At 46.8% G+C, this 17,642-nt stretch overlaps 2 protein-coding genes across 4 annotated transcripts; both read left to right on the top strand.

The window, feature by feature from the left end:
- The first annotated feature begins 422 nt into the window (after positions 1–422).
- On the top strand, positions 423–5,063 carry LOC119270814 (fructose-bisphosphate aldolase-lysine N-methyltransferase, chloroplastic-like). 3 transcript variants are annotated; one of them, XM_037552871.1, is made up of 15 exons: positions 423–571; positions 673–776; positions 850–913; positions 1,046–1,168; positions 1,306–1,365; positions 1,725–1,832; positions 1,923–1,992; positions 2,273–2,313; positions 2,412–2,492; positions 2,588–2,623; positions 2,758–2,841; positions 3,142–3,275; positions 3,863–3,951; positions 4,095–4,243; positions 4,680–5,063. In XM_037552871.1, the coding sequence occupies exons 1-15, from the start codon at positions 467–469 to the stop codon at positions 4,827–4,829; spliced, it is 1,398 nt and encodes a 465-aa protein (XP_037408768.1). In that variant the 5' UTR covers positions 423–466; the 3' UTR covers positions 4,830–5,063. The 3 variants fall into 3 exon arrangements, with proteins under 3 accessions (XP_037408768.1, XP_037408769.1, XP_037408770.1); XM_037552872.1 differs by having other exon boundaries at positions 1,049–1,168; XM_037552873.1 differs by lacking the exon at positions 2,758–2,841.
- A 121-nt stretch (positions 5,064–5,184) lies between these two features.
- On the top strand, positions 5,185–9,380 carry LOC119270813 (protein NETWORKED 2A-like). Its single transcript, XM_037552869.1, has 2 exons — positions 5,185–5,476; positions 6,146–9,380. Exons 1-2 carry the CDS (start codon positions 5,383–5,385, stop codon positions 9,166–9,168), a joined length of 3,117 nt encoding a protein of 1,038 aa, XP_037408766.1. The 5' UTR covers positions 5,185–5,382; the 3' UTR covers positions 9,169–9,380.
- The last annotated feature ends 8,262 nt before the right edge of the window (positions 9,381–17,642 follow it).

The following is a 17,642-nucleotide window of genomic DNA, read 5'->3' on the forward strand; positions in this document are numbered from 1 at the left end:
AGAGATCCGTCTTGGATAAGGGACGTCGGAGTGGAGTCCGGCTGGAGAGAAGGTGGTGTGGCACAAACGATTTGGTGGTGGTCAAGGACCGAGCAATGAACTGGAAAATCGACACATGAGAGAAAGAGGATCTAAGAGAAAAACAGGGGGAGGCGATCATAAGAAGAAGGAAATTCTTAGATTGGACGGTTTTTTCTCCCTCGCCGTCCGGTCCCATGCTGCGCATGTGTAGAACCAATATTTTATCATTTAAATGCTCGTTTTGTTTTATATAGCATTCCGTGGGACAGAGGGAGTAGTATATAGGAGAATAGAATACACACATCTTGTATGAACACTTCTAACGCGTGTGTAGAAATTTATCCTTAATCCTTATGAAAAAGGATATTTCTGCACAGCTCCTCGCTCTGTTTCCGGAAACTCGTCGCTCTGTTTGTTTGTACAGCCGAAGCAGAGTAGGAGGAGGATGGCGGCGGTAGTGGTGCGCCGCCGCCTCGCCCTCGCCGGCGCCCCTCTTCTTCCCACCTACCGCCAGCTCGCCGCCGCCGCCATCCCCATCCCCATCCCCAAGGTGAGCTATCTGGGCTATGGTTCACCGGAAAAGAAAAAGGAAGAAATCCCCCATTCCACTCCCCTCCCCTCCCAGCAGCAGCGACTCGATTTACTCCGCAGGTGAATGAGGACGAGCATTCGGGTGCTTTCCTGCGGTGGCTGCGGAGCAAGGCGGGGTCCGGCATCTCGTCGGTGCTGCGCATCGGGACCTCGCCCTTGGGAAGGTCTGTTCTTGGGTACCGTCGATCTGCTACTTGGAGCAGAGCAGTAACAGTGTCCGGTCTTGTTGTTCCTCAGGTCCTTGTTCGCTTCGCAGCCCATCCAGGAGGGGGACTGCATACTGCAACTGCCTCACACTGCTGTATGTTCCCCTTATTTTTTTCTGAAAAATACACTGCAAAGATACAGTATCCTGCAATTCTCTCCCCTCCAAGATTCAGCATCCTGCTAATTCTGATGGTTTCTTGTTTAATTGTCTTATTGTAATGTGCAGCAGCTTACTCAAGATAAACTTCCTCGAGAGGTCCGCCTGTTGCTCGACGACGATGCTGCTGTTGCGGGAGACACAGCGGCCAAAGTAGCCGTGCTCCTTATGATGGAGCAGCGACTGGGACATGTAGGTCTTATTTGGTTCATTCGCCTGCTTTCCACAACACCACCTTTGTTCCTTCTCAAAGATTTCTCCATGCCTCATTATAAGAAAAAAAAAAGAGGAGTTTTGAGGGTACCGGCTTATGGTTGTTTGCTTTGTAGGAATCGGGATGGGCGCCGTATGTTACATCTCTTCCGGCCAAGGATCAGATGCACAACATGGTATGCAATGGAAATGTTAGGATAGCGACACGAACACACACTCCATGGTTAAATTTTGTAGTGGGAAAAATTGTGGACTGTAAGTTCTGTCTGATTGTTCACATGCCAGTGGAAGTGCCTGATGGTTTCTTTCTTACTGGGCTTGTTTTGTTTTATCCTGGGAAAACCCCATGATTTTATCCTAACCCAGAATTGCCGAGGTAGGATAAGAATAAGGGGAATCCAAGTATAATTCTTATGTAGTAGCAATGCACCACATATACATTAAGTACATTATTTATGTTCATCCTGATGAGCCCATGAATTATCACATTTGGAAACTGAAAATATTTGAGGCATTAAATGTGTAATTCCTCCAGATGTTCTGGGATCTGGATGAGCTTGATATGGTCCGACATAGCCCGGTCTATGATGAAGCCATCAAACAGAAGGAACAAGTCAGGAAACAATTTTCAGCAGCAAAACCAGTTTGCGCTCTCTCTCTCTCTCTCTCTCAAATTGACATACTTTTTTGGGCTAATTAGTCTCATAACTGTTTACCCTTTTTCATATGCAAGGCTCTTGAACATTTTCCACATTTGTTTGAAGAAATCAAGCTGGAGGATTTCATGCATTCTTCTGCATTGGGTATGTATAAGGCTCTAAATTTAAAGTGCTACTGAACATTTAGCATTACAACTAAATGATATCTTGGTAGCTGAGCATGTTGGAAATTGGGTGGTTTATTATTCTAACTATACTGAATCATTATATGGTTGATTGACTGCATCCTAACATGACGCAGTTGTATGATCCTTTTTGTTATGTTTGATTTTATTTGAGAAGGCGGCAAAGGGTTTAATAGGACTTCTTTGCTGTATTTTCCCCCCAAATTTGTCCTCTGAGACTATTTTCATGGCACATGCAGTTTCATCTCGAGCTTGGCAGACTTCTAGAGGTGTATCACTGGTACAATTTTCTAAATCTTTGCCTATCACTAGTTTGCAACTTAAATATATTGAATGCATTGTGCATCGGCATTTTAACTCTCTGAAAACATCATTTAGGTTCCATTTGCAGATTTCCTTAACCATGATGGTGCTTCTGATTCTATATTAGTGTATGATGAAGAGAAAGCTGTTTCAGAGGTACATCTATGATCTTTGGTTCAATGCACTTTACTTATTTTCCGTTCTTTTTATATACGGATCAATACTCTGCTCTTATTCTCAGTTACTTACAGGTCATTGCCGACAGGAATTATGCTGTTGGTGAACAGGTGAGTTTTGGAGAATTTTTTTCGCTTCAACTTTTTTTTGGTTCGTTCTTTATGCTTTTCACAAAATGTCTCTGGGAATGACGGGAACCATCTCTTCTTAAAAATAATTCAGTGAGGTTTCATTATATTTTCAGGTCATGATAAGATATGGGAAATACTCGAATGCCATGCTAGCACTTAATTTCGGATTTACACTTTCCAGAAACATATATGACCAGGTCCGTAAAACTACAGTTTGATGGTCAAACTCCTAAGGAATCTTAGTTGGTATAGTGGTAACTAATGAAGCATCACAACTTGTTTGTAAGAAATTATGGCATCTTGGTCCTCTGACACCAGTAATTGGGTCATCGATGGCTATTTAACATGTTAAGACTATTAATTACTAAGCTCTAGTAAACATGATTTTCATGAAACAAGCAATCATATGACTTCATACATACATATTTGCTCTTGAAGCATTTCCCCCATGATATTTTCCGTTGCGCATGTTCTTAAAGTTTTAATTGCATTTTCAGGCACATATTTGGATAGATATGTCAGAGCAAGATCCACTTTATAAAAAGAAGCTTGACATATGGGAAAAGCACCGTACTCCAAAATCTCAACACATGTGCAGCTCTGGCTGCGCTAGAACTTCTTTTGCTATAAAGTATGTTGTTTGGCAGTTATTTATGGCTAATACAGTTCATCATTTGATTATATTCTAGATTTTATTTGCAACATTAGTAATGCAAACATCGGACAGTTAAGGTGGAATGGAATTTATTCTGAAATCGGCACTAGTCATATTTTCTGACTGCACTGAAAATGCAGAACTTTATGCCAGTGCCGACCATATTGTACATTTGTACAGTAGTAGTTCTAGATAGTTTTTGTTTCAGGCCAGCTTTGTAATGTTCTTGTAGTCTACTGATTTACAATGCAGTGATCAATAGGTAGAGTTTCTTGAAATCCAGCAGTGTTAACTGTCCACCTTACTAGCGCATATGTTGAACTAGGATTGGAAGTAGTGCATGGCTATGCTTGAATAAACAATGAAATACCAACTTTAGTATTTTCTCTGAAAAATCTGCATTGGAATTAATTCTAATTATACATTAACTGATTCTTTCTGAAAGTCAACTAATGTTTGAAATAGCTCTGGCAAGTTTAAGTAAAGGTGAATTCTGTGATTGCTTTTGCATGATGAGAGCATGGTCTCTGTTTTGTGTCACTGAATATGAATGATGGAAACAGGGAAGTCAAATGCTCTGGAAACAAAGGGGTTGGGATTCCACAGGCCTTGCGTGCATTTGTTCGGATTTTCTGTGCCACCTCAATTGAAGGTGCTATGCTATTATCTATTACTTCCTCCCATTCATAGTACAACTAAAGCAGCAATAATTAATATGGATTGGAGGGAGTATTATATTTGTATATTTCATTTTAGTTACATCATTCAGTGACACAACAATGATGGCCTCTTTAGAATTGGAAGAGATGACCGTGGAGGCTGCTGAAAATGATGGCCGGCTTGCGAGGCGTCCTCTGAAGCATGCGGAGGGAGAAGTCCATGCTCACCGCAAGTTGCTTCTGCACCTCGACAACATGATTCAGGGTCATTCTACAGCTATTGAGGTGAGGACACTGACTACAGCTGAGAATTCTGTCTCACTAAAAAGCAATACTGATAAAGCCAAATAACAAATACAGCACTCTACCCTGTTGCAGTTTTGTGTTACATTCTGTTCGTACTCAGCACTTGTGTTGTATGGTAAGTTCGAAGAATTAAAATGATGTCACTATTATTGCCAAAGTACCAAGTGCGGCTTACGGTTCCACTTGTATAGGATTAGAGGTGGTTAGGTGAAAGAATGGCCTTTGTATATTAACTTTCTTTACACATGCTTTTTTTGTTGAAACTAAACTTGTAATTTTTTTTTGTATGGACGGCTATGATAGTGAAAAAGACTGTAAGAGAAACCCATTTGTCGAAGCAGAGAACAATTTGAATAAGAAGATTGTTCCATCAGATTAAATTCATGTGGATATTCTGATTTGGCTTTATTTGCAGCAACTTGAAACCATTGATGGCGCTGCATCTAGGAGCATGCATCCGTTCAGAAAAGAGATGGCTAAAAATTTACTTGCCGGCGAGCTACAGATTTTGCAGAGTGCTTATGCATGGGTTGCAAACTACTGTAAAACTGTGGCATGTACATGATCATCCCAGCCTAATTATAGGAGCATGCATGAGAGGGAGCGTAGGATTGCCAGCCCTGTTAAGATGCATGGGAATTGGTGGCCACATGCATCTCGAGCACTTTTATTGATATATAGATTTGAGGTGTGTACTGTGTAGTGTGCTGCTAGAAATATTAGGCATGTTTGTAACCTAGGAATTGACATGATTTTTGGAGGTTTGATGTTTTTCAATGAAATTTATGCATTTTCAACAGCCCCATGCATGCGAAATGTTGATTACCATCCGGATGGCTCCTTGGAACAGCATGCATGTATTTGGTCCATCACTTCCACTGCACTTCTGCATGCGTTCTTTAACCTCTCACCATCTTTGCTATATTTAGGCATTGATATATTTGTAATGAATGGACTTGGCTATCAGCCTCTCAATGGCATCTCCTCCCTCCCCCTTTCTTGTCTTTTCACCTCCCACTTGTCTCTTTTCTCTTGGTATGGTCGTCATGTATAGTGGAAAAGATTAATGCCAAGAGATTGGGTTGGATTCTGGAGGAGGAAGAGGCAGAGAAGGCAGGATGCTGCAGCGGGCGGCGAGCAATGCGTACTCATGGTGGTGGGCGAGCCACATCCGCACCAAGCAGTCCAAATGGCTCGACAATCACCTCCAAGGTATTCATCCACTTTCCGGATTAAACGTTATCTTCACATATTCCTTGAATATGTGAAATGGGAATTTTCGGATTATGGATCAGGTCTATCTACAAGTTGTTCAATCAGCCACATTTCAAATCAATATACATATTTTTTTTGTGGCTCAGGAATTAGTCCCATCTCAAAATTGACATGCATGTTGTGTCTGCTTGTCTGGGTAAAATCTGCACCATGGAATCAGTGCAGGCCTGTTGCATCCCTGATCTGATGATTTCATCCTTTGTTGCCTATATGGAAATGGTACTTGATCAGTGTTAGTTCCAATAAGCACCCGGGGTCTGATTATTTCATCCATTCTGATGATGTAAAATGCTATGCATTGTGGGAAAATTGTCTTGATTAATTGCACCAAAAACGATGTTATTTTTAGTTTAGATAGCATGAAGTCTCGAAACTGTTTCTCACCTTGCATATTTTGTTTCTTGTTTTCAGCAATTATTTTACAACAGGATAATGTAAATGTACTAGCCAAACACCGACAATTTGTCAGCATCTATTCGGAGGATTGGAGCACCTTGCTAAAGTTCTTTAAAACCAATCAGATTCTTTGTAAAAAAAATCTGTAAAATGATACATCTCTTCATACTTCTGATTGATATGCTAAGAAATTTTTCGTTTGATGTGCAGATATGGAGCACCTGGTCAAGTGCATGCTCTTACTCCTTGGAGAGGAAGCCGATTCCTTTTCAAAGCGAGCAGAGATGTACTACAAGAGGCGGCCTGAGGTGATCACTCAGGTGGAAGAAGTGTACCGGATGTACAGGGGTCTCGCCGATCGGTATGACATCATGTCAGGGGAGCTGCACAAGGCAAACCACACCATCGCTACCGCCTTCCCTGACCAGGTTCAGTATGCGATGCTAGAAGAGGAGGATGACAACGTCCCAAAGGCGTTCACCCCGGTCGATCCGCGCAAGATCCACAAGTCGACCGTCGATGGGCTGCTGAAGAAGAAGAAAGGAGATGTGCCAGGAGCCGGCGGAGACAAGAAGGAACAAGCTCCGATGAGCAAGGAGAATGCACGAGAAGAGATTAGCAGGCTACAGAAAGCTATACTTGTGATGCAGACCGAGAAAGAGTTCATCAAGAACTCGTACGAGAGTGGCATTGCCAAGTACTGGGATCTTGAGAAGGAAATCAATGAGATGCAGGCAAAAGCTTGCCACTTCCAAGACAAGTTCGACGTAAGCGCAGTGATCGAGGACGATGAAGCCAGAGCCTTGATGACAGCGACGGCCCTCAAATCCTGTGAAGACACCATTGTCAGATTGCAAGAACAGCGGAAGACGGCTGCTAAGCAGGCATTGGACGAATCTGAACGGGTCAAGGTGTTGAGAGAGAAGCTCAAGCCTATAATGGACGAACATGGCAAGTCTCTACCGGACCTGGTGGAGAAAAACATACGGAAGAATCATGTCACGGAGATGGGAGACGTGTACCATGTGAAGCTGGGTGAGCTGCAGATGCAAACGTTAGTCGACAAGATCAAGGAAAACTTCACGAGCGACTGCAACATCACCATGGACGAGATCACAGAGCAGATCGACGAGCTTGTCAACAAAGTTGTCGATTTGGAGCTTATGGTTTCGTCGCAGACCTCGCAGATCGACAGAATGCACCGCGAAAATGAGGAGCTGGAGAATTCCGTCAAGAGCCTGGAGGAAGAGAAAGGCTCGAGCGAACTGGACGAGAAGCTGAAGCAGGTGGAAGAAGAGCTGGTCAGAGTGCAGGCTCTCGAAAGCTCCTTCCATAAAGACGAGAGCACGATACGTTCAAACTTCACCGAAACGATAAGCAGATTCAGTAATTTCGCCGACATGTTGCAGTCGCCAGTTTGCGACTACCAGGCTCCTGGTTCTACTGCTCACACGTCGGCGCCAACCGGTGAGGAAGCACCGCCTCCTACCGAGCCATCCAGCAAGAGCCATCCACCTCCACCTGAGGAAGAAGAAGACAAACAACAGGTAGAAGAAGAGAAGGCCGCCGTCGTGCAGACTCCTCAACCCCAACAAGCCAGCACTGAAGATGCTGCTGCTGCTGCTCCTCAACCCCAACAAGCCAGCACTGGAGATGCTGCTGCTGCTGCTGTTCCTCAACCCCAACAAGGCAGCACTGGAGATGCTGTTGCTGTTCCTCAATCCCAACAAGCCAGCACTGGAGATGCTGCTGCTGCTGCTCCTCAACCCCAACAAGCCAGCACTGGAGATGCTGCTGCTGTTCCTCAATCCCAACAAGCCAGCACTGGAGATGCTGCTGCTGCTGCTCCTCAACCCCAACAAGCCAGCACTGGAGATGCTGCTGCTGCTGCTGCTGCTGCTCCTCAACCCCAACAACCCAGCACTGGAGATGCTGCTGCTGCTGCACCCGTTGATGTGGTGAAAACAGGGGCGGCAGCGAGCGCTACTGGTGCGTCTGTCGTAGATGGCACTAAAAATTCAGATCATGGGCATGAGAAGATTTCGCGGCCGGGTTCGCTGGCACGGCTTCGCCACATCTCTTCTGACGCTGAAGAATCTGAGGAGCAAAAGGAGAAGGGCTGTGTTGACGGTGACATGAAGAAACTGCAAGAGCGGCTCATGGATGGCCTGGAAGATAAGGAGAAGGTCCTGCTATCCGAGTACACCTCGCTCCTGGAGGACTACAAGGACACCAAAAGGAAGCTGCTGGATGTGGAGAAGAAGAACCAGGAGTGCCTCAATGAGATCAGGTCGCTGCGCAATCTTATCGGAGAGAAGGAGAAGGAGAAGGAGAGGGAGAGGGGCAGCATCAGAGGAGGACACAGGAGGACACCCAGCCTTAGCCATCAGAGGAAGCAGAGCCTTTCTTCCATCTCTAAGCTCATCAGGATGGGCTCAAACATGCAAGACGACCCTCCTGCTGCTGACCTTGACGACATGAGGCTGCCGTCCATCGCCGAGGTTGAGAACCCGTCGCCGCTGGAGGAGAAGTTCAGGCGCGACATCGACACGCTGCTGGAGGAGAACCTCGAGTTCTGGATGAAGTTCAGCTCCTCCATGGGCCGGGTGCAGGAGTTCCAGAACAAGTACGACGACCTCAGGAGGGTCACGGCGGACGGCGCCGACGGCGAGAAGAAGCTCCGGGCGCTCAAGACGGAGCTGCAGGTGTGGTCGGAGCAGAACGCGATGCTGCGGGGCGAGCTGCAGTGCAGGTTCGCGTCGCTCTGCGACATCCAGGAGGAGATCTCGACAGCCCTTGAGATGGACACGGAGCAGGCGGAGGAGGCCGAGGAGGGGGCGCCGCGCTTCACCTCCTACAGCGCCGGCAAGTTCCAGGGGGAGGTGCTCAACATGCAGCAGGAGAACAACCGGGTCTCCGACGAGCTGCAGAGCGGCCTCGACCACGTCAAGACGATCCAGTTTGCCATCGAGAAGAAGCTCAATGAGGGCGTCAACCTCTCCTCCCCCGCACCGGCGGAGGAGGGGGAGGAGGAGGTGGTCGGGCCGGACGGGGTGCTGGCGCGGGTGCCGACCAAGGCCAAGGTGCCGCTGCAGAGCTTCCTGTTCCCGACCAAGCCCAAGAAGCCGTCGCTGTTCGCGCGCGTCACGCCGGCCGTGCTCCACAAGCAGCAGTTAGACATGAAGTTAGACATGAAGTTAGACATGAAGTTCCTCCCCAAGTTGCCAAGGTAGCCACCCACACAAGCAGCAGCAGCAGCAGGGATATGTCATTTAGCTTAAATTAACTAACTAGCAGATGGGATACCTTTTTTTTTTTGATGAAATGCTCCAAGCTATGTGTGATTGAACCAAACTATTCTTGTTTTGTTTTCTAGGGCATTGTAATTTGTTGTAACCTCTGAGATCAATGGAAGAAAGACAAATCATTTTCCCCTTTTCATTTTCATCTGTCAGGAAACAAACCTACTTGTTGTAATTTGCTCCAGGAAATTCAGTGCTGTGCTTATCTAGCTTATCTCCAGATGACAATTTCTTACTTGATAGCAAGTTCAAATATTTTGTTTCTAGGGCCATGTAACCCCTGAGATCAATGTAAACTTGTAAAGACACATCATGTTTTCCCTTTCCATTTTCATCTGTCAGGACACCTAGTTTTAATTTCCTGGTACAATTTCTTGGGTGCATTTTTGTGTCGTGTGATCTTGGCAAATTTACTTGATACATTTTAGTGTTGTGTAATCTTTGAAAATTTACTTGATACATACCAGTCTTGTCTGATCTTGACAAATCTACTTATACATTTTAGTGTTGTGTGATATTGATAAATTTACCTGATATACATAGTGTTGTGTGATCTTGACATATTTACTTGATACATTTTACTGTTTGTGTGATCATGACAAACATACTTTCTACATTTTAGTATTGTGTGATCTTGACAAATTTACTTGATACATTGTTACTGTTTTGTGATCTTGGCAAACTTTGTACATTTTTGTGTTGTGTGATATACTGATATTGACAAATTTACCTGATATACATTTTAGTGTTGTGTGATCTTGACAGATTTACTTGATACATTTTAGTGTTGTGTGATGTTGACAAATTTACTTGGTACCCCCTTTGTAAACTTTTATAAGACTTTTTAGATCACTAGTTAGTGATCTAAAAAGTCTCATAAAAGAACTAGTGATCTAAAAAGTCTTATAAAAGTTTATAGAGGAAGTACATTTTAGTGTTGTGTGATTTTCACATTTACTTGATACATAGTGTTGTGTAATCTCAGACAAATTTTCTTGATGCATAGTGCTGTGTGATCTTGACCAATTTATTTGATACATAGTGTTGTAATTTTCTCCAGATGAGAAACGTACTTGATAGCAACTCCAAAGATGTACTCCCTCCGTTCCATAATATAAGACGTTTTTGCAACCTATGTTAGGTTGCAGAAATGTCTTATATTATGGGACAGAGGGAGTAGTATGCAAGGTATTGCACACAAACTGACGAAACAGAGTTTGCTTCTACAAATTTATATATAGTAGAGACCAAGTTGTGACAAAAACAAGACCTCTGTTGGTAGGATCAAGTACTCTACCAGATCTAGGGCGTAGGTGGTAAGGGAAGGATGGAGGGAGACGTGGCGAGGATCGGGCGCGCCGGCGGCAGGGCGCCGTCGCGGCTAGGAGAAGGGCGGCGGCTAGGGCTGTTGGCGGCTAGGGTTCCGGCTCCTCAGGGAGCCGGGCAATAGGAGATAATATTCTTCTTATTGCTTGCCTTCAAAAAGAGTCTTACAACCTATATTTATATCCTAGATAACTTGTAGAAGAATCAACCTAAGATAACTTGCCTAAGATAACTTGCCTAATCTGAAAATAAAAACTAAGATAACTTGCGGGCCTAAGCCGGCCGGCCATAACACTTCTCCCCGCCTGCACAAACAGCTCGTCCTCGAGCTGTAAGGTGGGGAAGCGCTTGCTTGAACTCTTCGAGGTAATCAACCAGCGTCAAACACCTTCTCGACATCTGGGGCGGCCAGGTCGGCGGCGACGGCGTCCTCCGGAATGTAGTCTGCCACCTCCAGGTAGAAGAGTCGCGGGCAGGCGTGGCTGGGCTTGTAGGGTTCGTCGCAGTTGAAGCACAACCCTTGGCGGCGACGCTCGAGTATCTCAGCTGGGGTGAGCCGGCGGAACGGGCGCCCCGCGGTCGCGGCGAGGGGTGCCGCAGAAGCCTGCACAGGCCGACCCTGCGCGGAATCTGGTCCGGGTAGCGACCCAGCAGTCTGGGACGGTGATTCCTGCTGGATGGCCACCGCGCGGCGCTCGAATGCGCGGGCGTAATACATGGCCGACTGGAGATCCTGGGGTCCCCGAAGCTCCACGTCCACGCAGATATGGTCCGGTAGACCGCCCACAAATAACTCGGCGCGCTGAGTTGCGGAGACGCCCGGCGCGTGGCACGCCAGGGCCTGGAAGCGGTCGGCGTAGTCCTGCACCGTGGATGTGAAGGGTAAGCGGCCGAGGGCCGCCAGTCGGCTCCCGCGGATAGGAGGCCCGAACCGGAGGACACAGAGTTCCCGGAAGCGCTCCCATGGTGGCATGCCGCCCTCGTCCTGCTCGAGGGCGTAGTACCAGGTCTGCGCTGCGCCTCGAAGATGATAGGACGCGAGCCAGGTGCGACCCGAAGCGAGCGTCCGCTGCCCTCGAAAGAACTGCTCGCACTGTTTGAGCCAGTTGAGGGGGTCCTCCGTGCCCTCGTAGGTGGCGAAGTCCAGTTTGGCGAAGCAACGGGGTGTCGGCCCGCCGTGCCCGGGGGCGGCCGTAGTTGCCGCCGGCGCGTATGCTGGGTCGGGAAGCGCCGGGGCGTAGTTCGCCGAGCTGGAGGGGTGATCAAACCGCAGGGAGGGCGTCGGGTGTTCCGGCGCCGTGGAGTAGACCGGCCTCGAAGACGAGCCGGTCGCCCAAGCGGGGATCGGCGATGGTGACGGTGGAAACTGCACCTGGTGCAGGGGCCGACCCGTAGCCCTAGGCGCGGGTGGTGGTACCGTCGACGGCGGCGGCGCCTGGTGGAGCTGCACCGGCGCCTGTGGCGTGGGGGCCGGCGGTGACGCCGAAAGAAGCTGCTGGGTCTGGCCCTGCTCCGAGGCGCCGGTGCCCAGGTTAGGGCTGGGCGGGGCCGGTGGAGGACCCTGCTCCGAGGCCGCTGGAAGGTAGGGCGCGACGGAGGACGGCGCGGCCGGCGCGGTCCAGGTGGGCCACTGCGGCCCCGTGGTGGCGAGAAGTGGCGGGGCTGCCGGCGCGATCTGCGGCGGCCACTGCGCCCAAGGCGGCGGTGCGGCCGCTGGGGCGGGGAGCGCCGGGTAGCCTCCGGTGACGGCCCCCGGTGCCGAGTACCACGGAAGCGCCTGCTGACCCGCGGCCATGGCTGGATGGAGTCCGGTGATGGCCCCCGGTGCCGAGTACCACGGAAGCGCCTGCTGACCCGCGGTCATGGCTGGATGGAGTGGTGGGGGCGGCCCGTACGGACCTGCCAGGTAGAGGCGGATCCCTTGAACCGCGGTGACGAGGTCGTTGAGGACGCCCGCCATGGCCTCCGGCGTGAACTGTTGCGGCTGCGGGGGAGGTGATGGCGGCGGCGAGTGTTGGACGGGGGCCTGTGGCTGCCCTTGGCCCGGCGTGGTGCCGGGTGCCGTTAGGACCGGCGCTGAGAGCGACGCAGTGGTGCCCGCCGAGAGCGAGGCCGTGACGCCCGGCGCAGAGGCGGCGGTGGTGGAGGAGTTGGCGGACAGCGGTGGTGGTGGCGGTGGAATTGGCAGAGACATGGTCGAAACCCGGTTACCTGATACCAAATTGGTAGGATCAAGTACTCTACCAGGTCTAGGGCGTAGGTGGTAAGGGAAGGATGGAGGGAGACGTGGCGAGGATCGGGCGCGCCGGCGGCAGGGCGCCGTCGCGGCTAGGAGAAGGGCGGCGGCTAGGGCTGTTGGCGGCTAGGGTTCCGGCTCCTCAGGGAGCCGGGCAATAGGAGATAATATTCTTCTTACTGCTTGCCTTCAAAAAGAGTCTTACAACCTATATTTATATCCTAGATAACTTGTAGAAGAATCAATCTAAGATAACTTGCCTAAAATAACTTGCCTAATCTGAAAATAAAAACTAAGAAGCCGGCCGGCCATAACATCTGTGCAGACCATCATCTGTCCTTATTTTGAGTTACATAAACAGGAATAAGAGTTACATGATCTTTTAACAAAGAAAATGGTCAATTGTTAGCCCCAGATGTGTGATTCAGATCCACCGCCACCGAAGCCAAAGTGTCTCTCACTGTGCTGTTTTAGAAGGTACTAGTGAGCATTTTCCTTGGATACTCTAGTGGCTGGACACAAGCTAGAAAGCACTCAGAGGACAAAATTCTTGGAAACTAATGTACATTTAAGTTCATAATAAGAAAGAAGGCAGCTCAGAGAAAGGAAATGCTTAGAAAATGACAATCTTCACCTGTTTTAGAAACCGACGAATGCTCTCAACCAAGTATATATTGGTACGACTGCCTATCACCAGCAACTAGCTCTCCCACAGCCGGAATCACAGAAAATGAACAGACGTCATAACTGTTGGTAGAAAAAAAAATGGATAGAGAAATTCCAACAGTTCAGAGAGTAATAGTCAAAACAGTGGAACAAAACATTCACATTACTTACATAAAAGCACCAGCAGGATATATTTATTTTTGAAAGGATGAGACAACAGTATCCATGAAGCAATAAACAGAAAAGGGCCATTTTCCAATTATACCAAATAAACAACGTAGTTTAACATATAGCCACATAGGATGCTAACTTTGTTGCAGTGCTTAGTGCAAATACTGAAAAATGAAGAGTGCAGTTGTTGATAATTATTTGGAGCTCCGGCATCTGCTTGTTTACTTACAGATTTATATATCCTACTTGACTAGAGAAAACTTACATGTGTTTGAAAATTGGAACATCCACATGACTCAACTCCAAGCATAGGAACCTTCCTCCCTTCTTTAGAACCTTGAAACACACAAATCCATGTGAAACTAATTACTCCCTCCGTTCCTAAATACTCCCTCCGTCCGGAAATACTTGTCGGAGGAATGGATGTATCTAGATGTATTTTAGTTCTAGGTACATCCATTTTTATTCATTTCTCCGACAAGTATTTCCGGACGGAGGGAGTATTTGTCTTTTTAGAGATTTTAAATGGACTACCATATACGGATGTATATAGACATATTTTAGTGTGTAGATTCACTCAGTTTGCTCCGTGTGTAGTCACTTGTTGAAATCTCCTCTCTGTCCGAAATTACTTGTCGCATAAATGGATAAAAACGGATGTATCTAGAACTAAAATATGTTTAGATATATACATTTCTCCGATAAGTATTTCCGAACGGAGGGAGTAGATGTGAAGAACATAAAGCAGTCAGATTTCAGAAAGCATACAACAAGTCCTACCAGCAAGGAATCTCCTAGAAAACAACATTTAATCCCAACTCGCAAACGATGCAAAGTTTGAAAATCAAAATCAAATATAGATATCAGAACGGACGGACACATATAATTTGCAGCATAGTCAAAATTTTAGGACCGAGACAGGGTTTTCTCAGGTAAGATTAAAAACGAGACTTTAGTAGGACTTGTTCAAAAGATGAAAATGAGACTGATTCTTCTCCAGCAAGCTAGATATGCATTTCTGATGGAGCTTTATCAACCAACCAGTGATCAAGAGAATTGGTATATAATACTCCCTTCATTCCTAAATATATGTCTTTTAAAAAATTCCAATAAGTGACTACATATAAAACAAAATGTGTGAACTATACTCTAAAATATGTCTACATACATCCGTATGTTGTAGTCCATTTACAATGTCTAATTAAAAAGACTTATACTCCCTCCGTTCCTAAATACTTGTCTTTCTAGGCATTTCAATAAGTGACTACATACGGAGCAAAATGAGTGAATCTACACTCTAAAATATGTCTACATACATCTGTATGTAGTAGTCATTCGAAATGTCTAGAAAGACAAATATTTAGGAACGGAGGGAGTATTTTGGAATGGAGGGAGTAGTTCAATACAGTCTATGCATGAGAAAGGAAGAAAGGGTACTCCCTTCATGATTGAAAACAAGTATTTGACCTAGCCAGCCGCCCCTCCAAAAAGTTAGGGTACTCTGCCTCCCGCCGGCGCCGGCACCGGTCCGTCCCGTCTTCGGTGGCCTTAGGACCATGGAGGCGGAGTGGATCTCGCCCCTTGCCGGTGGGAGGGCTCCGTTTTTAGATCTTTTTTCGATTTTTGTTAGGGTTTGCGTCCTACTTAGGAAGGCGAGACGGCGGCGGCTCCCTGAAGATGGAATAAAGGTCTCCCCGCCTAGCCCCCGTTTCGATGATGTGTTCAGCATCATCGGTGGGCGTGTGGAGTTGTGTCTCCGGCTGATCTGTGCTTGGTGGATTTGCTTGGATCTGTTTGTCGTTCGTCTTCGTTCGTGTGTCTTCAGGTTGGATCCTTTTAATCTACACTCTTCATCTGCGGCGGTTGCTGTTCTGGTGCGTTGGTTCTATGGGGCCTTAGCACGACGACTTCCCGACTGTCTACTACAACAAGGTTTGCCCGGCCCCGATGAGGGAGGGGCGATGGCAGCGGCGCGCCTTCGGCTCGCTTCAGTGCTTGTAGTCGTCGCTATGTGTTCTACGGATCTGGATGTAATTTTTATTATTTCTAGTATTCGTTATACTATCATGATTGAAGATGAATAGATTGGAAGTTTTCCCCGCAAAAAAAAAGAAAGGACGGACACGGATGGACATATAATATTTCTGTATATATACGTACTGTATAACTTATGACAGCTCGAGTCAGAAAGTGCAAAACGAAATTATCCACGGCGGATGTGTGCGAGGCGGCGACGACGAGTGGATGGGCCGCAGCAGAGTAGAGTTCTTTCGTCTTGTTCTCTCTGCGGCCGGGCGAGTGGATGGGCTGCAGCAGAGTTGGGCTTTCAACACTAGTAGGCCACCAATCCCATCCCATCCGTTTGGATGCGCGCTGCCCAGAGTCGGGCCTTATATTTTCTCCCTATATCAATCCATTCTATAATCCACCCAGTCCCTTGTTTCCCTAAAAAAAAAAAACCCAGTCCTTTGTCGTCCTCTCGGGGCGATTCTGGTCGCCGCCGTTGAGTTCTGTGATCCCCTGTCTCCGCCGTGATCCCCAGCCGCCTATCCTTGATTAGGGGACGCCCTAGCGCTCGCTGGTCCAGGTGGCGGCGGGGAGGGGGAGGACCTAGGGTTCCACTGGAAGGCCCGATAGATCTGTCGAGTTAGGGATCGGAGGTAGATGGCATCGGACGGGGCTTCGGGGTCTGCTACGGCTGGATTGCCAGAGGTGGACGATGTGGCAACACTGATGAAGGAGTTGGGTCTGCGCGAAGAGGATCTCGACGACGTGGTGTTTGATGATAAGGAGGCGCCATTGGAGGCGGCTCGATGGATTGCGCTCGTGCAGGTCAACAGTGCCAAAACCTATAGCCAATACTGATTCTTCAAGAACATGAGAGCAGCATGGGATCTTGCCCAGGAGATCCAGTTCAAACCTTTAGAGAAAAATCTCTATACAGCTCAATTTTCATGTTTGGGAGATTGGAAGAGGGTAACCCAAGACGGGCCCTGGCACTTTAGAGGAGATGATGTCATTCTCAAGCCGTATGATGGACTGGCTAAACCTTCCACTGTTCAGCTTGACTCCATTGAGATTTGGGTGCAAATTCATGATATACCACCCCTACATTACTAGAAAAAGGCCTACTAATGGCGCACCAGTTTTGCCTACTAATGGCGCACTACTGGTGCGCCATTAGTAGCACGCCACTAGTATTTTTTACTAATGGCGCATCACTGGTGCGCCATTAGTATGCCTAGAGGTGCGCCATTACTATCTGACTTAGTAATGGCGCACCACATAGAAGTGCGCCATTAGTAATAATTTTTTTCAATTTTTTTTTCATTTTTTTCATTTTTTTTAAAATTCATTTTTTTAAAAAAAATTCAAAATTATTTTTTTTCTTAATCTCAGTTCACTATGGCTTAATCTCGAGTCAATATGCTTAATCTCATGTCAAATCGCACTCTGTGGTCAAACTTCCCAAAAGGTCACCCACCACCTCACTTCACAGGCACTTTTTGATATATCTATCATATCAATCCTATTAAACCTTGCTGATGTCTAGGACTTTGTTCATGTTCATGAGTATGATGAAATTTTGAAAAAATATTTCAAACTTCCCGATCATATTACGTATCATATTTTGAAAAATAATTCAATTTTTTTTTCAAAACCAATTTTTTTTTTGTTACTAGTGGTGCACCTAGCATACGGTGCGCCACTAGTAAGTTTGAAATTTTTTGAATTTTTTTGCCTCCGGATCTTAGAAGCCCCGTAACTTTTTTTCTGTTAGGTTTTTGGGGATTTTGAAAATGTTTAACGGGGGATGTAACTTTTCGAGTAGATGATTTTTCATATAAAAAACTTTTTCATCCGAGTTCGTATGCAAAAGTTATGCCCATTTTTACAAATTCTCGAGAGATTTTGCAAAAAAGTTGAAAATTCATGTTTGTAAATTCTGCTAACAACTAGACCACATATCACATGGGAATCTTATTTTCTTTTATTTTTTTTGACA

The sequence above is a fragment of the Triticum dicoccoides genome, chromosome 3A (assembly GCF_002162155.2).
Source record: "Triticum dicoccoides isolate Atlit2015 ecotype Zavitan chromosome 3A, WEW_v2.0, whole genome shotgun sequence".
Classification (NCBI taxonomy): Eukaryota; Viridiplantae; Streptophyta; class Magnoliopsida; order Poales; family Poaceae; genus Triticum; species Triticum dicoccoides.